Source organism: Cololabis saira, chromosome 10 (assembly GCF_033807715.1).
Source record: "Cololabis saira isolate AMF1-May2022 chromosome 10, fColSai1.1, whole genome shotgun sequence".
In the NCBI taxonomy this organism is placed as follows: Eukaryota; Metazoa; Chordata; class Actinopteri; order Beloniformes; family Belonidae; genus Cololabis; species Cololabis saira.
This window is the reverse complement of record NC_084596.1, coordinates 16,025,437-16,050,871: the sequence shown is the minus strand read 5'-3', so window position 1 is coordinate 16,050,871 and position 25,435 is coordinate 16,025,437. Positions and strand designations below refer to the sequence as shown.

Below are 25,435 nucleotides of genomic sequence, written 5' to 3'. Positions count from 1 at the left end.
AATGTCTCATTTTAGTAAAAAAAACTTAGTAAAAAGACTCATCACTGAAAAAAACAACAATTTTCACCTGTTTCAAGTAGATTTTCACTTAAAATAAGTAGAAAAATCTACTTATTTCAAGTGAAAATTTACTTGAAACAGGTGAAAATTGTCAAATAAGTTAATTTTCTGGTGTTATTTTTCTGGTGAAATAGCAGTAAATCCACATTCATTGATGAAATGACATAAGGGATGGAAAGGAGGGATGGCAGTTTTACAGGGGGGATGATTTTGACTGTTTTTATTTCAGGGGGGATGCCATCCCCCCTGAAACTGGAGTACTGCCGGTAAAGATCATAATGTACTCGCTGTTGCTCAGTTTACACCACAGCTGTAACAAAAGAGTCACACCCCACGTGAGACTCCGCCCCTAAAACCGCCTGCTATTAACGGAGCTGGTAAACTTTTCCTGATCAATGTGAAGTTAAAGCAGACCAGTGGGAAGCACGGATCTCTAAGCATGGATGATTTTGGTGTCAGGACTTTACGTCTGACAGAAAAAGGCTTTTGAGCTGGAAAACACAGAGTACACGAGCCTACATCTTTTTTATTACTCTCTGTCCTTAGAGCTCTTATCTGTCGGGCATTTTCATGTTGAGCCATAAAGAGATTGATTTCTGCACTGCATTTCAAATCCCTGCATTTTCATTTTGCCCACAATTATCTTAAGATGACATATTATATAACTCAACTCAAGCAATAACTACTCGGGGCGGAGTTATAAAGGCTTTTGCCCTTGATATATTTTGAAGCTTGACTTTTCTAAAAGAATGGTGAAGATTTGCCATTTAATACCAGTTTAGCGGCAAAGGCCACAGCAGATGCCCAAATACCTCTTTGATGGTATTAACAGCATGTAATTTTGTTACGCGTTCATCCCAGGCTAATTTTGTGCTAAAGAGCTGTCAAACATGGAGCCTGCGTGGCTCCCTGCTGTCAGGCCTTTGTGCCACCGAGGTCTCCCTTCTGCTGCTGATGCGCGGCCATCTGGAGCCTGCAGGACCGCAGGCCTGGACAAGGAGATGGATGAGGAGGGGGGAAGAAGTGGAGGATCAGCGGGGCAACGGCTGGGCAGGAGGACAAAGGAGAGCGGTGATGATGTAACAACCTACAAAAAAGGAGGCATTAGACTTGAGCAAATTAATAGATGAGAAAAATGCCCAAATGAAGAATCACTCATCAGCCAAATGATAAAAAAGTTAAAGTTATGAAATATGAATATAGTTGAACAAAAAGTACATACAGTATAGGTATAAAATGTCTTCAGATTTCCTATTAAAGATATTTCCCTTCAAGGCATATTGCAGTCCCGCTTACATAAATGCAACGCAATGAACACTTTCAAGGCAGCTTCTTTTTTTTTTTTCCTTGATAAAGTGCTTTTTTTGGTCAGTCTGTGTGGGATTAGCGGAGGCTTGGCTCTGTAGGACAGTGCTCTTTGATAACAGCAGGGCAGTGTGGCACGCAGGAGGACAGATGGTGACTCTTGGGTCAGCCAAGTCAGATCTAAATAAAGGAATTTAGCGAGTACAGAACGGATTCTGCATCATAGCCGTGGTGTTTCTATTTCTGAACAAAAGGACTTGTGGCAGCGATGACAGCAGAAAACTGTTTTCAATTTTGATGTCTCCCATTGACTGAAAAATCTTGATATCACAAAATAATTGCTCTGTATCTAGATTACAAGTATATGCGCTCTGTGGTCATCTCATTCATTTTATGCTTTTATTGCTTTACCGCATGGGTCTGAAAAAGGGTTACATATTTTAGCTGTAACACTTTTAAATAGTAATTAATATCTTGAATATAGAAAATCAATACTAATAAATGCATCAATGATACCCAGCAGCTTTCTTTGGAAATCAGAAAAAAAATCAAACGCAAAGAAATTGCCCTATAAATTAATTTATATACAAGTAAACGCAAAGTCGATAATATAATTGAATATGTTTTTGCATTGTTATTTAATCAATTTTGACGTCATTGTTTGTTTTTCTAAAAATATTTTTAATTTCCTGTCTTAATTACGCCTTTAATATCGTCCTCCTGTGTGTTTCCTCAAACAAACCTGCTTACTTCTGTTTTTCATTTGTAGTTTAAGCAACAAAATAATTTTAAATGTATGTATTTGATTTGAATTCTGTGTAATTTCAGGAAACTGTTATTGCGTATTTCAGCCACTAGATGGAAACATTACTCTGTTTTGTTAAAAATAAATGTCCGATTCGAGACTAAGTAGTTTAAACGGCTTCCTAATCAAATTAACCATAAAATACACTACATTTTCATCATACCCCGTTTCCCTTAACGTAATATAAACCAACTGTTAACGGTCAAGTTGATATATCATGTTATTGGATGACTTTTCCCTGTACTTTCTGTTTGGTCAAAAGAAAAACAGTCACTTGGACAAAAAATAAAAATTATACAGAAAAGTTATACATGTCAAATATTTTCTGAGGTCATTTACAAGTAATCCTCGTGCATACTTACCCATTTAAATTTCTTTAGATTACCACGATTATAATAATCATAATTATTAGTGCTATTAACACGAACCGGGAAGTACGCAGAGGTGACTCCTCTCGCGTTGCTCTTGACGCCCTTCGACGTTAAACTGACGCGTCGGGCGACATTTTCTGCACAGCATCATCAGCGCTGACGTGGGAGCTACGTGAGCGGAGGCGCAGCCGTGCACCCATACTGTCACTAGTGACGAGTCAGACTACGTAAAACTCCGGTAAGTCGCCGCAAAGCTGTCACATTTTTGGCCGGCGCCGGTCGGGGCAGTAGCCGGAGGGCGATGTGCAAACATGTGCGCGGCGCGCAGGCGCCCAGGAGAAGTTAGTGCAGCCGAGGACTTATCCGAGCAACATGGAGTGAAAAGTGCTGTAGGTGCGATCAGCTGTCAGCACTTCTGCCCGACAAGGCTGCGTCAAGTCCGGAGACGCAGCATAGCTGCAGGAAAACTGCAGAAAACTGTGTCTTCAAAATAAAATATTCTCAAATTGTCGTCTGATAAAAGGTTTTCATGACTCCAGTTACTATTCCTGGATACACAGTGTTATTATATTCATGAAAAATAAATATAATCATATTTAAATAATAAACGACCACAAAACGGACTTTTGAGGCGTTACAAAGTTTCGCTTTAGTCCCAATTATTTGAAATATGAAGTGACATCTGAACATCCTGTGTGTAGTTTGCGCAACTTGACCAGTTCATGCACTTATGCTCTTTCGAAATACCAGAAATAATAAAAGTAGTTTTGATCTGAGGAATATTGAAAATATATTATAAAGAAATGTCTATAATAATGGGTTCTGGTCATTTCCACGTTAGAATGAATGTGGTTTTTACCTCAAAGTGTGTGTGTGTGTGTGTGTGTGTGTGTGTGTGTGTGTGTGCGTGTGTGCGTGGTGGGTGGGAGTGTGTGTGTGTGTGTGTGCGTGGTGGGTGGGAGTGTGTGTGTGTGTGTGTGCGTGGTGGGTGGGAGCGTGTGTGTGAGGTGGCTGGGTGGGAGTGTGTGTGTGAGTGTGTGTGTGTGTGTGTGTGTGTGTGTGTGTGTGTGTGTGTGTGTGTGTGTGTGTGTGTGTGTGTGTGTGTGAGAGGTGGGTGGGAGCTTTTTATCAGTGAGAAACTCCTAGTGACGTAGTGTGCATGGGGGGGGGTATTTACCATACGTCTGTGGTTCTATGCTGGGGACCTTATTGTGAAAATAGCATAAATATTTGAAATAAACAGGCATTTTGAACAAATATTATGTATTTTGTAGTTTTCCGTTCTTTACATGTTCAATTTTTCCAGCCCAGTTCAGCAGAAAGTCTTTAAACGTTTGCCATGTTTTATCTGACTAGGAATCAGGAATCTGATTGAGTTATTTTTAAGTCTGCAGCCAGTCCCTGCCTGAGGTGCGAAAAACATGCCTGGAATTCATTCTGGTGGTCGGAACACATAATGAGCATTTAGATGAAATTGTTATGTAATTCAGATGTGTCTCAGGCTGAGCAAACAGTCGGGCTTTGCACAGATCTTAAACTGTTTTGACTGCCACACAAACAAAAGTTAGTTTGTGCGTCTTCAGAAGTGTTAAAAAACTGCACCACCATGTTACGTCGGCCCTAACTAAGGTGTAAACACATTATGTGTAAGTATAACAACTCAAGGGTGGAAGATATGTGTTCAGGCCATCATTCATGTTATAGATCAAATAAACCTGTTTTTGGCCAATAATTCTCAAAGATAAAATCACATTTTGTTAAATAAAAGTAGAGATGCTTGTTTAGTTTTCGTCTTCTTTCTAACTTGATAACAAGGTGAGGTGTTGTCGGCCTCCTGGCAGTGTTCACATTTAGCTTTTGTGCCCGTCCAGGTGATTATGGACACGTCAGCATCGTCTCAGCTGGACAGCAGCTTAAATGACTCGGTGGCAGATGTGGAGGACAATCCCAACGAAGCCAGTCCGTCTCCTGCTGCCTCCACTCAGGTACACTCACCGGCTGTGAAGTGAAGGTGCCGCTGGCCATAGCTTTTACTTCCAATCCTGAGTCATAGGATGATGTTTTTAGCCTGTTTTTAAACTTTTCATGCAATGAGCATCTTGTCATCATTGTAATTTCAGTTCTTTTCAAACTTCAACCAAGACATTGTAGTTTGATATTTGCTTGTAGTTTGTCTGTCCATGTTTTCTTCTATAGACTGTTTTTAATCAGAGAGGCAGCTATAAGCGATGATCATTAAAAAAAACACAAATAATTAAAATATAAAACCGGAAAACATTACATTACCAAGATTGTGGTCTAAAATGATATGTAATGCAGCAGACGCTACTATTTAGTAATAAGAGAGCAGATTCTTCATTTGGAGGAATGAATGAATGAAAATATATTTATTTCGGCCAGGTCATTCTGAATTTAGACACCAACAGAAAGCATTAGTTCACATAATAAAGAGACCTAAGCAAAAAGGAATAGGCGGAAGCTATTGCTTATTTATGCCTACCCTTCTCACATGATCAACTTATTCAGATCGCAACATACAAAACATCATACAAAAAAATCATATTGTTTACACAATTCCGAACATAATTCCGTAATAGTATCATCTACTGGATCCCTCATATTTTTCAAACACATTAAACTTAAACAAACGTTTGAATGCATGAATCGACTGGCACATCTTCAATTTTTCATCAAGTGCATTCCATATATTTACACCCCTTACAGTAATACATTGATCTTTAATTTTAGTCCTAGACTTTGGTTTTTCAATCATATGTTTCCCTCGAAGCTCATATCTACTTACCCTTATTTTAAACATGCTTACAATTTTACTAGGTAACTAGGAGGAGATTGCAAACATAAGAAGTGGCATATTTATGCGCCTTTTTTTCTCCACTGTAGTTCAAATCTTTGGTTTAGTTAGAACAAACAAGTCTTGGGAGCAGTGAAGGTGATTTCCAGCGTTGTTTTTGAAGAATTTGGGATGGGAGAACATCAGGAGTACCTTCGTAAATGAATATATGCCAGTGTCTGTGTCTGCAGGCGGTCAAAAACAGACCATCCGACCCGAGCGTGCGATGTACAGTGGTTTCTGCATGGATGTCTCAATTTGTCCGTGCAGGTTCTGATGGATGCAGAATCGTCTGCTGTGGCTGTTGTGCAGCTGTCTGATGGTCAGACCGTACCGGTCCAGGGAGTCATCCAGGCGCCTCTCACGTCCGTCATCCAGTCACCACAAGTCCAGACTGTCCAGGTGGGGGCACACGCCTGCCGTCTCATTCGTCTGAACTCTGTTTCCTTAGGAGCTTCACACTTAAACACAGTTATCAGTCAGATTACGCTGTCAGAGGCTATCTGAGAGTCAATGCGCGGTTCTTCTGTGACGAGTCCGGATCAAGCCCCCAGTCAGGAGGAGGCAGAAGCCATTTGCAAAATAACTGTAATTTAATTTACTGCAGGAAATTATACAATATTTAATATCTGTCGATGGCAAAAGTGTGTTTTGCCCCATTGTACATCTCTGATTAGCAGTTAATTTGGAAGTAAAAATAGAGTCAGTTGTTTTCAATCAAGTCATGCTTACAAAACCATCTCTAAGGAGGTTGAACTCCAACCAATCCACAGTCGGGCAGATGATGTAAGAGTGGAGGAAAATGTTAGCACCGCTGTTATCCTCCCCGGGAGCAGCCAGGCAGCACAGATCACTCATTAAACAAGGTTTGTAGCAGCCTGCAGGGTCACAAAGAAACCCTGAGTAACGGCTGAAGGCCTCGCTGTCATTGGTCTATGCGCGTGAGTCAGTTGACCATCAGGAGAACTCCGAGCTGCTGTTGACGTAGCAGAGCTGCAGGGGGAACAAGTATGTTTGTACGTATGAGTTCATTTACTTCCCTCATGTTTTACTTTTTTGACACGAGAGAGTCAGTGAGAACTTGATGGTTTAGAAGGGAAACATTATTTAGTCTTATTTCAGAAAGAAAACAACTCTGCATCACAGCAAACAAACAAACTTGTCCCATGTGTGGGACATAGTCATGGTATTACAGTTTCATGGTTTTGATCTCCTTCATCAGGACCTGGGGCCGGATTCACCAATATGTTCTTAAGAACGATCTTAAGAAATGTCTTAAGAAGTTCATAAGAAAGTTCTTAAGTGCAATTCCTCAATATTTTCTTAAGAACCGTCTTAAGAAATGTCATTTCTTACGAATTTCTTATTTTTCCTACTTAAGAACTTCTTAAAATATGTCATTGCATTGCACGCGCCAACAAACAACATTTATACAGGTAGTTTGGGTCTTAACCGTCAGTCACTCACTAAACATGGAGAAGGAGAAAAAAGAGATGCAGGAACTTTTCAAGGTTATGGTGGATGAGATTAATGTGCGAAAAAAAAATACTATTGGGGAAAATTAATAATAATTACAGTAACTACCACGCTAACTAACATGCTAACAAACAGTTAACAGGCTCTTTGTGTAATTAATTACAAAGTATATCCTCAAACTATGACCTACTAGTCTAAACTTGTCTAAAATGTGTTGAAAAAGGTGATATTAGAGTTTTACCTTTTCACAGAAGAAATTTTAAGACAGGTCAAGGTTGTCTTAACGTTAAGAAAAAAGTCAAGAACAAATTTGAGAACTTTTATTTCAAGAATACCATTTATTCTTAAGTTTTTTCTTAAGAAGAAACTTAAGAAGAAAGTTGAGAAAATACTTAAGAACTTTTTTGGAGAATATGACTTCTTCTCTTTTTTCTTCTTAAGACTGAACTTAAGAAAGAAATGACACTTAAGAAGATTTTCTTTCTTAAGAATGTTTTGTGAATCCGGCCCCTGGTCAGTTTGTTCATAATTAATACAACTCTGGATTTTAAGAGAGAAGGTCTTCACATCTCCATTTAAGATAAAGCTCAACAACAAGAATCAAACACGCCTGTAAACCTTGAATCACAACAGTAAAGATGTGCAGGCTCCAGCGTTGGAGTCCCTGTGCTGGTGAATGAACGCTTGGCCTGTGTGTGCAGGAGATACGCTGCATTTGCTAATAGGATTGATGTGAACGGCAGGAACGGAGGTTTAAGCTCATCAGTCTGACCCTCGCCTCACGTTCAGGTGATGTGGTCGTGTCTGCGTGTTGCAGCAGCTCCAGAAACCGGAGATGCAGCAGACGACAGTGATGTGGGAGCTGAATCTGCGTGACAGTGATGTGGGTTCACTGACGGAACACCGATAGATGCACGGATTTCTTTGTATTTGTACCACTGGAACCACATAGTTTTGAGGAGGAGCATTTGCATGTGTGCAACATTACTTGCAAAGCAGAGTCGATTTGTCATCTCTTGAAAACATTTCTATGAAAAAAGAAAAAACAATTAGTCGGGGAAGAGATTACATCTGTGAACTGCAGTGAAGCGATGCAGACAAACACCACAAAGCGGTTTTGTCATCTGACGTCAATGCCTTGCATTTCATATCAGCCAGTCACATGATGCAACGCTACCTGATTAGGGGAATACTTTCAATAATAAACGAGTAAATAATATTCCAAAAACAAAAACATTAACGTTAAATGAAAGTGTGTCTACTGGCATCTAGCATGTTCAGCCCTTAAATAAGAAGCTGCACTCAGAGCTTTTGCAGAATCAGGAAGAAAACACTTGGTGTACGCTATCATAACACTGACAGTCATGTGTGGCGTTGCATGAAAGACTCAGGGAAGGGCCTGAAGTAAGGGATGTGCCATTAATGAAGCTTTGCTATTTAGCATTTTAACTACAACCCCAATGCCATTGAAGACGGGACGTTGAATAAAATGTAAAATAAAAACAAAATGCAGCAATTTGCAAATTTCATAAACCCTTATTTTATTCCCAAATAGGACCTAAACTACATATCTGGTGTTGAAACTGGCAGCAACACATTACCAAAAATGCTTGAACAGATTGATGTTTACCATCATGTATAATCCTCTCTTCTTTTTACCAACATTCTGTGAATGTCTGGGAAGTGAGGAGATCAGTTGTTGGACTGGTTGTGGAGGAATGTTGTCCCATTCTTGTCTGATGCAGGATTCTAGCTGCTCAACAGTCCTGGGCTTTTGTTGCTGGATTTTTTTTTTGTGTCATGATGCGCCAAATGTTTTCATTTGGTGAAAGGTCTGAACTGGAGGGAGGCCAGTTCAGCACCCAGACTCCTCCTGCACGGCCAGAGCTGTTGTGATGGATGCAGTATGTGGTTTTGCACCGTCTTGCTGAATTATGCAAGGTCTTCCCTGGAAAGAGATGTCTTCCTGATGGGAGCAGATGTTCTAAAACCTCTATGCACTTTTCAGCAATGATGCAGCCTATCCAGATGTGTAAGCGTGCCACTTCATAGGCACTAACGCAACCCCATGCCATCAGAGATGCAGGCTTTTGAGCTGTGCTGACAAGCTGGATTGAGAGGACACAGCGTTCATCTAAACAAAATTTCACATTTTGATTCACCTGACCACACAACAGCTTTTCTTTTTGCCTCAGACCATTTTAAATAAACGTTGGTCCGGAGAAGACGGTGACGTTTCTGAATTGTGATCACATAATTCAGAAACATCAATTATAATGCTCAGTGGGTGGCGGAGCGTGGGTCTCAGTACAGAGCATTCTCGATGGGCTCTTATGATAGTCATTTTAACGTTCAACAAAACCTCATCCTACCCATCAAACAACATTTATTTGCCGGTGATTACAGCTGGAGGTGTCCTGTGAACAGTTTTAGAGGCTTCTCTTTTATTATTGCGGTCTATGGGAAAAAAGCTTTCTGGGCCCTATGGGATTTTTTGCTGCAGTACCGCGGCTGGACACTGGGAAAAATCGGCGTGCCTTCTGAGCGCGAGATTCGGGGGCTGGGTAGTAGCCTACAGCTCGGTTTGCAAAATGTATCCGTCACTGCTTGAAGCCCTGGCTTTGGTTCTTCTTCTTCTGAGGAGGAGACGAGTAGCAGCAAGGACGGTCCATGACATCCTCATGGTAAGAGTTTGGGGGAACACAGGCTCGTTCGGGAGCTTCTAGGTCTACTTCAGGCTGAACAGGGAGCAGTTTCCTCACACATACTCACAGCCAAAATTATTTTTTCTTACTTAAGTTCGGCACACGTTTGAGAAAATATCAGTAGTATCACTAGCGACGCTGGCGCGGGTTTCCGGGTTATAAAAACCCAATGTCAACAACATTTCAAAGTAGAGGGCCCCCCCTCTGCCCTAAGGGGCCGCCGCCCAATGAGAGGGCCCCGTTTTGTGTGATACGTTCATATATAATCGTAAAATTTGTAGGTTATAATAACGATAACATGTGCATTGTGCGGCCAGTGTAGGTTAATTCTTACTTTACTACTGTCCTGAACGCATCAGGGCTGTGAGCCAACCTGATTGGCTGGAACTTGTTACGTTTTTTTTACATTTGAACTAACTCGTCTTGTATGTGAGACTGCGGCATTTTGGAGGGAACTTTGAAAGAGGAAAAATGGAGAATAAAAAGCACCAGTCTGGATCGTTAAAAAGAAAGGTAAAAGAGAGAAAGGAGAGGCTAGTTGCTTCCTGTCCGCGGCGGAGGTGTGAGGAGAGCGGCGGACAGTCCGCCGCTCTCCTCACATTTTGCAGCGGCGCCGGTGGCTGATGAGGAGGCTAGTGTTAGCTGTAGCGGCCGTTACATTGTTTTCCACGTTACTTGTTACTTGGAATATATTGTTGGAGCCGAGGACAATGTTCTGGAGTTCGGAGTCTGTCTATTTTCTATTTATAGATCTCATTAATGGCCTTATAGACAATTGTGTCTATATTCTATCTGAATAGATTGTGTAATTGTAGTTTACATTTTATGTTTTAAGTTATATTAAAGATGGTTTGGCTCACACCCTGTGAGTCACCGTCACACCAGCACCAAGGACAGCGACGCTGTCCGATTGACGGCTGTCAGGCTGCGTGGCGTGTGTGTGTCATGGATCTATTATAAAACGGTGTGTGTGTGTGTGTGTGTGAACTGGTTTGTGGCACCTAGGCTTGCTTGGCTCAGTAAACGTGAGCATTTGGGTTGTTTGCTGGGTATGATGAGGTGTCCGTTATCTTTAAGTTTTTGAATAGTAAAATAATTATCATAAGGGCCCATTGAGAATGCTCCGCCCCCTCTGTGCTGAAACCCACGCTCTGCCACTGGCGGAGGCTAAAACAAAACAGAAGAAATCAGCAGCACAGAAACGAAAAGATAGAAAAAGCCATTGTAATGGTACCTTAAGTTGTTTTATTGTAATTTTATTGAGTATGTCTTTGTATTGGGACTGAGTTGGGAATGTTTAATGTGAATTTTATTTATATGCTGCTATGTTGGTCAGTCATGTGTTTTTTCTTATTTATTGTATTTATTTATTTTGACATTTTGTATAAAATACCAGTCTGAGATGGATGTTTGTTTAGCCCTATATGATGCAGTGAGTTGGAACTTGGAGGTCATTGGTATTTTGCTGAATGCAGCAATAAAATGAGGAGGATAATAACTATAATTGTTGTCATGACACTTTCTTTGGCTTTCTCGTTTCTCATTCAGTTTTTACTCCTTATATTGTCTAAAATTGAATAGGGGAATACACAGAGCTTTGCCCTGTTGCACTATTCACCACCCTGCAGTTATTATTATCCTGTGCTATGCATTCATCTGCTGATCTGGAATGGTCTTTTTTGTTATAGTCATTGAAGCTGCTTGTGGCTGTCAATCTGTTTCTAAACGACTTAAAGTCATGCAAAGTTAACCGATCCGACCCGTAAGATCCCAAAAATTTTGCGCGTGCGCGCTTTGCGCGCGCACGCAGTTTAGGCCGCTACGCAGGGGCCCCTTTGGGCTCAGAACCCATAAGGGATTACACCTGGCGACGCCCCTGAGTAGTATGCATTAATTCGGACGTACTACTCAGAGCCACACGGCACTTCCCGCCGTTGGGAGGAGAGTTGTTACCATGGTAACAACTCCTGTCACAGCAGCAGCAGCACCGCTCCGCTCTTTCCCATTTATCCTGGCCAGAGGTGTCAAAAGTATTCACATTCATTACTCAGGTAGAAGTATAGATACTAGAGTTTAAAAATACTCCTGTAGAAGTTGAAGTATCAACTCAAGGTTTTTACTCAAGTAAAAGTATAAAAGTACTGGTTTCAAAACTACTTAAAGTATAAAAGTAAAAGTAATGTAAGGGGGAAAATAGCCATTAAGGACAAAAGCCATTGAAAATGAATGCATCTTAGTATAATGCAAATATATTAAAGAACCATATATGTGTACTATTGAGAATTAACATGTGTTTCAGAGAGCAGGAGATATGATGACCAGTTGCCTATAAGTATTGTAATGGTGCAAAAAGTCAAACTTCAGAGGCATGTTATCATTTATTCTAACCTTTATTGGAATGTACATCCAAGTTTAGTTGCAGGAATCTGAGGGAACGGATGTAAGAACAAAACTGGACAAGAACATTTTTGCCACAACCACAACCACAACCAAATTCACTCTATCCGGATGGAGCAATTTAACTGGATAGTTTTTTTTTTTAAGGCCGAAATGAAATAGAGTAACGAGGCTGTTTTTAAAATGTAAGGAGTAAAAAGTATAGATAATTGTGTGAAAATGTAAGGAGTAAAAGTAAAAAGTCGTCTGAAAAATAATTACTCCAGTGAAGTATAGATAACCAAAATTTCTACTTAAGTAAGGTAACAAAGTATTTGTACTTCGTTACTTGACACCTCTGATCCTGGCCTAAACAACATGACATTATATAATATTATTATATACGAATATTATAATATTAATATTATATAATAATATTATTATACTTAATATATACTTAATATTATACTTTTATGACATATACGTACGCTACACTAATAAATCTATCCGGAATGAGTATAGATAGTGCATACTATTGTGTACGTTTTAATGTTTCGGACGCAGTACAAAATACTGTTTTTGCATACTCATTAGGGTGAAAGTATGGAATTTCGACGCAGCTTCTGTCTTTCTGAAATCCTTCTTTTCCATCCTAAAAAGAGTATTTACATTTTACAACTACTACAGAATTCAACCGCACATGTGCTGACAAGAACCAGAGGGCGGGAACACCTTCCTTTTTTAATAATAATAATAATAATAATAATAATAATAATAATAACTTGCATTTATATAGCGCCTTTCAAAGAACCCAAGGTCGCTTTACAAATCATAGGCCTTTTCAAGGCATGCCTTGAAAAAGGAAAACCAAGGAAGAACAAACAAAACAAAACACCATCGGGACAAAACGACAGGGGGGGGGGGGGGGTGGCCACTAATGGGGAAAAGCCAGGGTGAAAAGGTGGGTTTTGAGTTGGGTTTTGAAACTGTCCAGAGAAGGGGAGTCACGGATTACAGCGGGGAGAGAGTTCCAAAGGGTGGGGGCAGCAACACTGAAGGCTCTGTCCCCAAACAGAGTTAGTTTAGCTGGTTAGTTTAGTTAGTTTAGCTTACAGCTGAATTTTTTTGTTTATTTATTTATTTAGTTAGTTAGTTTGTTTTAGGTTATTGGTATCTAGTTATTTTTTATAATATTGAGTATTTATTTTTTTAATTATGTGTACTGTACTTCACTTTTAATTTGTTGGGTTTATTTTAATTTTATTTTTACTTTTTTTATATTACTTTTTTTCATATTTACCTCCAGTGCTTTTCCTCATGGGGATTTCCACACCGGGGACCATGCCTACTCGACCTGTGGGGTTGTGGGGATCACCCTGGGGGGGTCCCTGCGGGTCTTGCACTGCAGCCCTGGCCTCATCGGTCATTGGTGGGGTGGCTCCTGGTGTGGATAGATCCCCAAGATATTGTTACCTTTCCATCCTTCTGTTGCTCCTGTTCCAACTTTTTTGACATGTGCTGCTGCCATCAAATTCAAAATGAGCTAATATTTTCCACGAAAGGGCAAAATGTCTCAGTTTCAACATCTGATATGCTGATTATGTTCTAATGAGTATAACATAAGGGGTTTTTGAGATTTCCAGGTTTTTGTTTTCATTTATATTTTACACTGCATTCTAACTTTTTTGGGATCAGGGTTGTAGAATATGTATATTCGAATACTACCTCATTATCACTTTAGTCAGGATAAGGTCAATAATTACATTACTCCTCTCCTTGTAAACTTAATCAATCATTCTTGAAACTCGTAAATAGATAAAAATAGATCAAACGCTACTTGGACCTGACACTAAAACTGTACACGTCAGCAGAACTATTTCCCAGGATAAACATTAACAAGTAGAGGCGTCATTTAAAAATCATTAGCATTAAAGAAAGCTAGAAATCCATCTGTTCAACATTGTCGTCTATTAGTGCCAAAACAACATTTATGATTGTAATCCACAACTATGACGCGCCAGTGTGAGTCATAAAAGCCCTCTGGGTGATGAACCACAACCACATCTACTGTATATTACAACTTTAATCCAGTAATTCAAGTTGGGTGACTAAATACGAATATGTTTATTCATACTACAATGAGATGACGCTTGGAGAGCCATGCACAAATGATTACGCAGTAATGAAGAAGTCCGTTGAGAGACATGTAATGGGTTGAAAAGATTAAAGCTTAAAATTGTATCCTGCTCAAATTCCTTCTTTGACGTCATCCATGTCTCTCGCACAAACATGTGTCCTAAAAAGACTTGGAAAGGAAGAATCCTCAAAGCAATAACACTGAACATAAAAGATATTGCCCAGAAAAAAGACATTAGGTGTTACTCATTGACGACTGCCTGCCCACAGATCGCTACCGTGGCAGAGCTGGAGGAGGACGAGTCGGCTGCAGACACACAGAAGAGGCGGGAGATTCTCTCCAGGCGTCCGTCGTATCGGTGAGAAGACGTCAAACAGAAAGTGTGATCATAATGAGCACTGTACGCCCGTTTGAACAGCCTGTGTGGAATTGTATGAAATACCGTTCTCTGCCAGGAAAATTTTGAATGAGTTATCATCGGATACGCCAGCAGTTCCTAAAATTGATGAAGAGAGGATGGAGGATGAGGTGCCAGTGTCCAGCAGCCCCTCAGCTTCGGTGCCAAACTCCATCTACCAGACCAGCTCAGGACAATACAGTCAGTACAAACGTGAACAGTTAGAAGGTGCTAGTTTAATCACTTTAAGTTTAATTTGATCACTTTTAAGTATTCAAGAAAGCATAGAAACTCAAATTATAGCAAGAACATATAGGAATTAAACTGTACTACAGTTACCTGGGAGGAATTTTAGTTGCTGTGGTGCTTGGATATAACTTTGAAAACACTAAATAACCTTTCCCACACTCATACTTTGCGTCATATATTATTTATATGGCATTAAAAGTCCGCTCTGTTCCTGTACAGTCACCATCTCTGAGGGGAGAGCGATCCCACTCAGCAGCCCTGCAGTTGAAGCCCTGCAGGGGGCCCAGACCCTGACGGTGGCCAGCTCTACGACCCCCCAGCCCGGGGCCACGGTCCTGCAGGCCGGAGACTCCCCCCACCAGTTCTACATCCAGGGAGGTCAGGTGCTCATTCAAGGTAGGTGCAACGAAGCACGAAACGAAAACTGCAGGAAATACTGTAAATTGAAAGTGTAGACATTTTCATCCTTGAGGAATAATATATCCATTTGCAGCAATAAGATGTCAAATATAGGCCAGGGAATGATCTGTGTTAAAGACACGCTACATGATTGTAGGCAGTTTAAATTATAGAGGTAAGGCTAGTGATGGTAATAATTCACCCAGGATCCTGGTTATCATCAGCCATAATTCACAAGTTGTTCACCTCCTGGTGATAATAGTAATCAAATCAATCTTTATTTGTATAGCGCTTTTCATACAAATAAAAAATGCAGCACAAAGCGCTTTACACAAAACTTAATAATGCCCTGCATAACACTGAGTGGTGTCAAGGTGAGGAAACGGTATCAGGGAGCCATCCACGCCAGGAGGTCTCATAACCCGCAACCACACGTGAAGGCACTCCAGGGGGTACGTGAGATTTTAAAATATACATATATTTAAAAAGTAGCATCCATGTAAAAATCCTTTAAAAATAATTATTTCATAAATAATTGAGGAAAATATAAGTCTAAATTCGTAAAATGTATTTTATCTTCAGGAGTAGGCTATTCAACTTATTATCCTAAAACCCCAGAGTATCCCCCACACAAGGATGGTTCCACCTAACCTGTCAAATGCCACCTGGCTTCACCTGTCAATCACTTGGACCAACGATGGAGTCTTGGTTGAAGCGTAGCAGCAATATTTTTATGTTTAATAAATCAGTTACTGATGGCACAGTGCTCTGTTTTACGTATTTTTTTTACAACCAAAAGTGCTTTGCGCTGGTTAGGGGGTACTTGGCTGAAAAAATATTTCACAGGGGGTACATCACTGAAAAAAGGTTGAGGACCACTGGGATAGAGGAGTCCACACCACAGCGGTAAAGCCGTGGTGCAGAGCTCCACATCCAGGCCAGAACCACCCCCAGGACGACCCCCCTGCAGGCCAGAGTCACTCCCAGCATGGAGGCTCCCCATGAGAAAACACTGGAGCTAAAAGATAAGATAGGCTATGAAGTTAAAATACACACTAAAGGAGTTTAAAAGTATAACATAAAATCCTAAAAGTAGGTCTAGAAAGCAAGACCTGCTTATCTTATCTACAAGCATAGGAACAACTTAAAACCATAAAACCATAAAACCTGGGTTAAAACAACAAGAAGAGCTTGTTAAAAAAAGGGTGTATGAGAAAGACTAAAAGGAATCAGCTAAAAAACAATTTAAAAAGGGCAAATCAGACCCTCTTTGCTCTGAACTGAGCGTCTTTAGCTGCAGAATAGTTCGGTCTAATAATCGGGCAAGGCAAGTTTATTTGTATAGCACAATTCAACACAAGGTAATTCAAAGTGCTTTACATCAACATTAAAAGCGGCAAGACACAGTTATAACATGATAAGAAAAGAGGTAAAATAATAAAAAGCACAAGTTGTTGAAAAGGGCTGCGGTGAAGGACCATGTCAGGTACCACAGTGGCTCCCCGCTGCTTGAAAAGACGCTTCTGTGTACTTTGACGTAACTTTCTGCCGTCTCAATTACAGTAAATCTCTGTGAAATGCTTTGTTCACAATACCACAGAGAGGTAAAATAACAGCTTCTTTCAAACTACTGACTGAGAGGAAAATCAAGTAAAAGTTGTTCCTAGAAAGGATATAACACATTTGAAAAAAGTACTGTATGTCCATTGCAGATTAAATAATTTTTCAACTTAACCAGACGACTGTATCTAATGACGAGAATTTGCTTTTAACAACAGAACAGCAAATAATAATAAGATCAAAAGGGTTTTGACCTTCCTCTCCCAATAAACAGCATGACTTGAAGTTGAAGTTATGGGCTGCATGTTAACGTCATGATTAGTGGTTGTCTCACAACAAGAAGGTTCAAGTTCGCCTCCCAGCAGGAGTTTGCTTTCGTAGGTTTTCCCCCGGTACTCTGGCTTCCTCCCACAGTCCAAACGCATGTCTGTCAGGTTAATTTATAATCCCAAATTGCCTGTAGGGGTGAGTGTGGGTGTGTGCTGTTGTTTGTGTGGCCCTGTGATGGACTAGTGACCTGTCCACAGAGCCCTGCCGTTCAATCGGAGAGGGTTGAGAGAGCAGATCAAATGTAAATTCTTTTTTTTTATCCACTTACATTAGATTTGTTTTTTTTTTAAATATTTGTCGATTCATTATATCTCAGGAATTTCATTTTTAACATTTCTCTCTTTTTATTCTCTGACATATTGATGGTTTTAGACCTTGAACAGCAAAATTCAACAATATTCAAATATTCAACAATAAGCAACAATATCCTTTATTACAAATACTTGGCTTGTCTTCATTATGTTTACTTTTTACTTATCTCATTAAAAACATTTTTTATTCTAGTTTCAATATTGTTGAATTTTGTAAAGTGTTCATTCATGATGTGATGTTAGCACGCCAACGGAGGCGAAACAAAGTGTATCCAGCTCTGATCACCTGTGTAAGAGGTTTACCCATGAATCATAGATGCCTCCGGTTAAAGTTTGTAAAACAACCAGGAGGAAAATGAGGCAGGTGTTGGTGGTGTGTTGTACATTTTTGTGATTCTGCACCAAATAAGTCCTCCAAACATCTGCCTACGCCTTTGGTTCTCTCTGTTGAAGTGGTGGCAAAAATATCGATAAGGCAATATAACACAATACTTTGCTGGCTGATTTGACATAAAAAAAATAATAAATAATGTTTCATAAGTATTGTAAATCCAGTACAATTTTATTGTATACATGGGCTTAAATAATATTATTAATGTTAATTTCATATTATATCAATAATATGAAAAATATTTGCAAGTATGTTGTAACTTTAGCTTGTATAGTTACAGTAAAACGGCATGGATAATTTGAATTACATTGTTTTGACTCATGTTTTGACTGAATTATCACTATAATCTGATGTACGTGTATCTCGAATTTTAAGAAGCATAATGCCTTTTACAGTTTTCAGCAAACTATGTATAACATTGCAATATATCGCAAAATTCGTATCGTGATGTGTATCTGGAGGTCCACCCCTACTCTGTAGGTGTATGCTCCTTTAACTTTTGCCATGAAGCGCCAACGCTCCACAAAATAAATCCACCGAGTCTATGTTGGTATCCAAAAGTGGTGGGTGATTGTTAACTTAGTTTTTTTTAATCATTTTTGCATAAATAGGATTTCCTAAGCTGGTATGTGGTCATCCAACACCAGAGGCTCAATGCATTGTTTTATGTTGGCATTTGCTTGCCTTTAATCCTTCTTCACACCTTTAGGAAGCCTTGAAAATATGTGGGGGGGGGGGGGGGGTCAAAGAAAAGCTGTTTATACCAAATTAAATCAACTATTATAAGTAACTGTTCTTAGCCACATGTTCCCTTGTGAATTTCTGAATTTGATTTACTCATGACTTTGATATATGGTCCTAATTTGCCCTGTTAAATAACTGTTATTTTGTATAATTCAGATGTATGGTTAGTGGACTTAAGGTTATTATTCATAACAAATGCTGTCAAACAGTAATTATGTCCTCTTCTTCCTTCACTTTCTTCCACCGCACACAAAATAACCTCATTCAGGCAGCTCAACAGTTTGTATGGCACCAACTTGGGACACAATATCCTCTTGTTTGTTGAACGTCTCTCTAATTGCGTCACTTGGGCTAAAAATACAACCCCTTCAACTACCGGCCCTCCTCGCTGTTGCTCCCCCTCTCTCGGGCCGGCCTCCATCCCTCCCTCCATCCCTCCCTCCATCCCTCCCTCTCTCCCTGCCCAGCTCACACTGTGGCTCTCCGCTTCAGCAGATCCACGGAGGTGGAGGGAGGGATGGAGGGAGGGATGGAGGGAGGGGGAGGATCTCTAATCCAGGGTGTTTCACTGACTTCAGCGGGCACGAGTGATGTCATTGTGATGTCAATGCCTGTAATTGTAATCGGACTGCAAAGCTGACAAGCAACCACTCGGATACAGAGAGAGCTGAGAGGAAAAGAGGAGAAGGAGAGAGGGACATTCAAGTGAAGGAGGATTTAAAAAAATAAAATAAAGATAGAAGAGGGTTTCTTTTTTCTTCTTCTTCTTTGGTCTGGGTTCTTCCTGTCGTGGTGCTGGATTGTTGGAAACGAGAGATGGCTGTTACTGGGGATGAGACCGAGTCAGGTTGGTTTGAGTCTCTTGACATGTATTTTTTAAGTGAAAGTCTGAATCTGTTTTGTAGTGTCAAACTCATATCCAGTTAGGATTAGGTAGACTTTTATTCTTTTATATTTATTTATTCTTTTTATTCTTATACTTTTATCTATAGACTTTTATTCATCCCCCGAGGGGAAATTAATTTGTCACAGCAGCATGACAAAAACAGGACAGGCGAATAATAAATAAATTACATAAAAAACATAGAAAGACTGTACTCTGCTTGCTGGATTAAAAAAATATAAAAAAGGATATAAAAACAGTAAAAGTGCAGTGGTTTACGTGCTTTTTTCGCAGTAATGTCAGTAGATAATGACAACAACAGTAAAAACTACTAGGATTTCAAGTATAAATACATTTAATCCGTAAATAAGCAGTGTTTTAATAATAAATCTGATTTCTGGGTTGTTTTATTGGTTGGTCATGCTCCTAGATGAGATCAGCCTACTTTTGCTCAGTTTGTATTTCAGAACTTTTACGTCATGCACTTTTTTTGAATTGAAAGTGAAACACGCAGCATAGATAACAGCTGGCTGTTGAAACGCGGGGAAAAACAGACCGGACAGGTCTTCAGGGGTTCGGTGGGGACTTGCAGCACCTGCTCAAAGTCGGCCCGGGTCCCGGTGTTACCCGAAAAAGACGCGGTTTGTCCTGGAAAAGCCATAAAACGGGTCGCCGGGCAGACGAGACGGCAGCGAGTGGAGGCTGATTTATGGTCCCGCGTTACACCGACGCAGAGCCTACGCCATACCCTACGGCGTAGGCTCTGCGTCGATTTATGCTGCGTTCATTTACCTCGGAACTCGGAACTGGGAATGACGTCACAGCCGAGTTATCAGCGTTCCAGTTACAAAGTAGGTAAACAAGTTTGTAGTTCGCATATACCACATGAAAAATGTAAATTACACTAAAGCAGCATATATATGCCGAACAATACTTGTATACGACTGATTTAGTGTGACCAAAACTAGAATGAAGTGCAACGAATTTTTTACAGAGCTCTCTTCTACTGTTTACAACCGGGGCAGCCATCTTGGAATGTGAACTCGGGGGTGGTGAAGACTCTCCCACTTTCCCAGTGGGAAATCCCACTTCGAGGAGCGTTCCAGTTGAAAATTCCAACTAGGAACTGGGAAATCCCCACTTCCGAGGACAAATGGAACGCGGCATTTTAGATCAGGCTTGGGACATAAACAGGGGGGGCGGGGCCACCAGTGCGGGGGCGGGGCTCGCTGCTTTGACGTCACCGTGTTTCCTGGAACACGAGGAAGGGAGAATGCACAATGCGCGAGTGAGACGCACATGCTGACGTCAACGCAGCCCGAGTCACCGTGTTATCACAACAAGAGGGAGAGGAAAGAGTGTGTGCGTGTCTGTCTGTGTGTTTGCGTGCACCTGCTGCAAAAAAAGTGCGCGGACAGACAGCAGAGAAGCAGACGGGGCAGGAACACATTAACTTCTCAGGAAGAAGGTGAGAGAAAGATAGAGAGAGAAGCTGAAACGGTGCAAAAAAAAAAAAAAAAAACACAGTGGGGCAGAGCAGTTCACACTTTAGTCATCTCTCCGATGACTCAACCCAGAAACCACATCCAGCCGACAGCTTCGTCTTCTGTTGAAAAATGTAGCAGTTTCACACATATGAAGAGCCGGCAGCAGTTTAGGTGGCTTTTTTTTTGCTCTTTTTAGAGGGAAACTTTCATTTTTTTTAATTTTTTTTTTAATTAACAATTGCAAACATAACAATGATAAAAAAAACTTCACATTATGCAAATTCACGTCGAATTATAACATATAAAGAGTACAACTCAAATAAAAAACAAAACAAAAAGCACAACACATTACAACCAGCCAGGGGGGATGAAATTATAACAGAAAGCCACAACATTTACATACATTTATGGTTTTGATAGCCTTTGAATTATTAGAAAACTTAATAGAGTCCAGATACTGTTTTAATTCACAATGAAAAGTAAAAAAAGAGGGTTTTTTGTGTAAGAATTTAGATTTGTGGATGTGGAATTTTGCGAGGATAATTAACAAATTAATAATAAACGTTTCCTTTGGCTTTGTTCTAATTGTTACATGGTCAAAAACACCAAACAACACATCCTTCCAAAATAAATTAAAATCAATATCAATTCTTTCAGACACAAAATTACACATATCACTCCAAAAAGTTTGAACAATGGGGCACAGCCAGAATAAGTGAGTCATTGTTTCCGAATTTGCAGAGCAAAAAGTACGGTTTGAATCAATATTTTTTTTGAATCTTTTTATAATGTGATCATTTGTAGGATAGAATTTATGAATTAATTTAAATGAAATTTCTTTAACTTTGTTAGTCACCAGGTATTGGTTGGGTGAGAGCCAGACCTTCTTCCAGTTAATATTTTTTACATATTTATTCCAATATGGGATCACGTATGGAACTGAAGAGATATCCCTTTTAAATAAAGTTCTAATTGTTTTATTATTTTTATTATGGTTGCAGGATAGGCAAATTTTTCCAACTGTCGTATCAATCAAGGGTAGCAAGGCTAATTGGCGGGTTTCCATTCTAATTTGAATAACTTAAATAACATGCACACTCCAGATGGGATTGCTCCAAAAACTTTTGCATAGTCTCCAGGTGGGCAGCAGTGTAGGTGGCGCTGGTTTCCAAATACTAGTGATGACGCTTCTTCAGAGTTGTGACGGTGTCGGTGCACTTCTGTAATCAGATGTCTTTGGTCCCCCAGTTCAAAAATAAAACTGCATACAACTAACTTAAATTCGTCTGACAATATTCTGATGCCCTGCTGTTTATTTGCACTCAAGCCAGGCTGCTGAAGTTATATATGTGGTGCTAACTGAAAGCACCCAGCATACTGATCATCCCTGTCACAGCTGTTGCCATGGTCACTGCAAAGAAGTCCTAAAAGTCCATAAAGAGCAGAAAAAAATGAACAATTTAATTCAATTTAGTTTATTTTATATAGCTGTTACAAGACAACACAATGACTTACTTGTGGCAGCTCCTTGGAGACTCATACTTGGGGAGATGCAGATTTGAGGGAGGAGAGTTATTTTTATTTTGGAAGTAGAAAGTTAAAAGCTCTGCTTGTCTTTTGTCTTGTTACCAGCTGTATTAGTTATGATGTGGTGCACAATCTGCAGCATTGCATCGGAAACGATTCTGCATTTCAGACAGACATGCATTTAAAATCTTATTTTCTATCAAGTGCAGTTATGTAAGACTAAATATGTGTTGTAAGATCAGTCCTGATCAGAGGAAAGTCGTCATTTGAGACAGGAAGGGGAGCGGATGAGGGCCCTTGGCTGGTGGTGATGTCGAACATCCTCTTGTGAAATACTTCACAAGAGGAATGGAGTTAAACACAAAAGAAGAAGATGAAGTAGAAATTAGAAGAAATCAAATTATAGGGCTAGTTTTTTATCCACCAAATTGAAATGAAGCATACAAAAACTTCAGACAGTTGCAGACCTTGGAGCACTAATGCCCCCCTTCTTTTTTTTTGTCCACAGCTGCCACAGGAGACATTCCTGCCTACCAGCTGCGTTCACCCAACTCTGGCCTGGCTCAGAGCATCGTGATGGCCGCGTCGCCAAGCAGCATGCAGAGTCCGCCAACGCAGCATGCCGAGGAGATCACCCGCAAGAGGGAGGTTCGGCTGATGAAAAACCGGTAGGAGCAGCAAAAAAAATAAGTTGGCAGTTGTGCCTAAGGATTGTCAGGCTTCCTAACCTCATTAGCTGTTAAATGGGAGAATAAATCAGATTCTTTCTTTAAGGGATCATAGAGAACATGACTAGCTATTACTGGGTTCAAAATAAACTCATGCTCATTGTGCAATAAGTGAAAAATGAAGTTAACGTGATGTTATATCAAGCAAGTCAGTCCAACAGTTGCTCTTTAGGACAGATATGATTGTGAAACTTTTCAGGGAGTTTAGCTCTGACCACCTGGAGGTTGATCGCACATTCTGCAAATATAGCTCCACTTTTAAACAGACACCTGAAGACATTTTCCTCTTGTTTCCTCTGCAGGGAGGCAGCACGCGAGTGTCGCAGGAAAAAGAAAGAGTACGTTAAGTGTCTGGAAAACCGTGTGGCTGTACTGGAGAATCAAAACAAGACCCTGATTGAAGAGCTCAAAGCACTGAAGGACATTTACTGCCACAAAGCCGAGTAGCAGCAGCTGCTCGTGGTACCGGGCTGAAGACATTACACAGACTGCTACAAGCATAACAAAAAAAAGATAGAGACTCCAGAACAAAAACTGCTTTGATCGTCTTTGTTTCTCTGCTCACTCAGGCCCAGGTCTTACGCCAAATTCAGAGGTGTCATGGGGAATTCAAACCGTTCGAGCTTGCCAGTTTTGTGCTTGTTCTTATCCTGTGCTCTTTGCATGTGAAGACTCAAGTGTTGTACACACTGCGCTTGGTGTTGCTTTTGCACACGGCGCGAGATCAGCCAACGAGAGCCGGTCCAAGAAAATGAACCGGAAGAAGAGATGCAGATGCTTCCTGGAAATGTTGCCGCTGTGAATGCAGCGGCTGACGAAGCCAAGCGGGAAGAGAGGCCAGCCGGGTCGTGCAGCCAGCAGGTTCCTCCCAGCTCTGAAGAGGTGTTCACAAAGCCACACAGATCCATCACCAGCTGCAACAAGGCAACTCGAACCGCGTTTACCTGATCGTACCATGTGTGTAAATTACGCTTCTGTTTTCGGTCTTTGCATTCCCATCAAATCGCACTTAAGAAGAAATTCTCCCAGTAAAGCAACGTCCTGGATTTCACCATTTTTAATTAGTTAAGTTCTTCACTTGAAAAGAAGAAGATGAAACTACCTTGTTTTTATGTACAGAATATAAAAACACTTTCAGGCTGCAATGGAAGGACATTATTTACATTAAAAGTCCATTCACAAATAATATAATTTTTTTTATTTTAAAGTGACTTTATAATAGCATCTGAAGTGAAAGAGCATTGGTTTATTAAAAGCACAGAAGAGTTACACAGATGCCAATTAGATTTATTTAAATAATTTCTCACAAATTTATTTATTTATATTCTATATATGTAAATGTTACATATAAAATGACAAAAGTCTTATTCTGTATTTAAGAATCTTAAGTTTCAACACATTTTCCGGTCATGGACGGCCCCCGCCTGCAGCTGTCCCGCTTTACTGTAAAGCGAGCATCCCATGGTTGAAAAATCTGCTTTAGCTTAGAAAGGAGAAGAAAAAAAACCCACCCTCACAAACCGTATTTGATTACTTGGTATGGAACTGCTCTGTTTAAAGGGTGATGCCATTTTCTTAACTCTGTTTTTGTAAAAACATTTTATTTTGAATATATAAAGAAAATGCATCTTGTTCTCATGTTTGCGCCGACTTTAGAAACCGCTTACTTTCTCTGTTTTCTTTGATGTAGTGATGGAGTTTGTTCCTGTGGTTATGTTCTATTAACGTATGTTTTCTCTGACGCATGTAGAAGATGCACTTTGGCTGCCAAACCTCTCCTAGTAACAGTAAGGTATTGATCCACTGTTAAACTCAACTACAGTACGAGCCACCCACTGATAGTCCCGATATTTATCAGCCAAATACTTGTCTTGGTCTGTATTTTCATTTGAGTGCTCATTCTGATAAATATGATAAAGTCAAGTAACGATAAATTCCAGGCTTTCTTTAAATGTGAGATTATTCTGCGCTTACTTTTTTGCTGTTTTTAAGCAATTCCAACCCCCTTCCCCCTTCTTTGTTCTCCTCTGTGTACTTTCTCATTTGAATTGTACAACTATTTTTGTTTATCAAATAAAATGTTAAAATCTGAAAAAGATAGTGATTTATTGCTCACGTTAGACGAGTCACTGTAGCTTTCATGTCATGGTATGAACTATTTCTAATAGTTGTAAATAGCACATCTCTCTGCACTGATGTGTTCCATCCTCTCAGCTGACATTTGCTAATTATGTTAGTATTTATATATTGTAGTAAATGTAATTATATTGGCATTTCCTTGCTCTCAAATTTGACCGCATCAGATGTGCTTCAAATAAGACAAGCCACCAGGGTTATTACAGG

General features: G+C 40.0%; 1 protein-coding gene across 1 annotated transcript; it reads left to right on the top strand.

Annotated features, from left to right (window-relative positions):
• The first annotated feature begins 2,662 nt into the window (after positions 1-2,662).
• Positions 2,663-25,180, top strand: LOC133452481 (cAMP-responsive element modulator-like). Its single transcript, XM_061731818.1, has 8 exons — positions 2,663-2,779; positions 4,413-4,526; positions 5,663-5,794; positions 14,356-14,444; positions 14,542-14,684; positions 14,952-15,128; positions 22,873-23,032; positions 23,395-25,180. Exons 2-8 carry the CDS (start codon positions 4,419-4,421, stop codon positions 23,537-23,539), a joined length of 954 nt encoding a protein of 317 aa, XP_061587802.1. The 5' UTR covers positions 2,663-2,779; positions 4,413-4,418; the 3' UTR covers positions 23,540-25,180.
• The last annotated feature ends 255 nt before the right edge of the window (positions 25,181-25,435 follow it).

Coding starts and splice junctions, on each gene's coding strand:
- LOC133452481 (XM_061731818.1), top strand. CDS start 4,419: ATGGACACGTCAGCATCGTCTCAGCTGGACAGCAGCTTAAATGACTCG. Junction 14,445..14,541: donor TCCAGGCGTCCGTCGTATCG/GTGAGAAGACGT, acceptor GTTCTCTGCCAG/GAAAATTTTGAATGAGTTAT. Junction 15,129..22,872: donor AGGTCAGGTGCTCATTCAAG/GTAGGTGCAACG, acceptor TTTTGTCCACAG/CTGCCACAGGAGACATTCCT.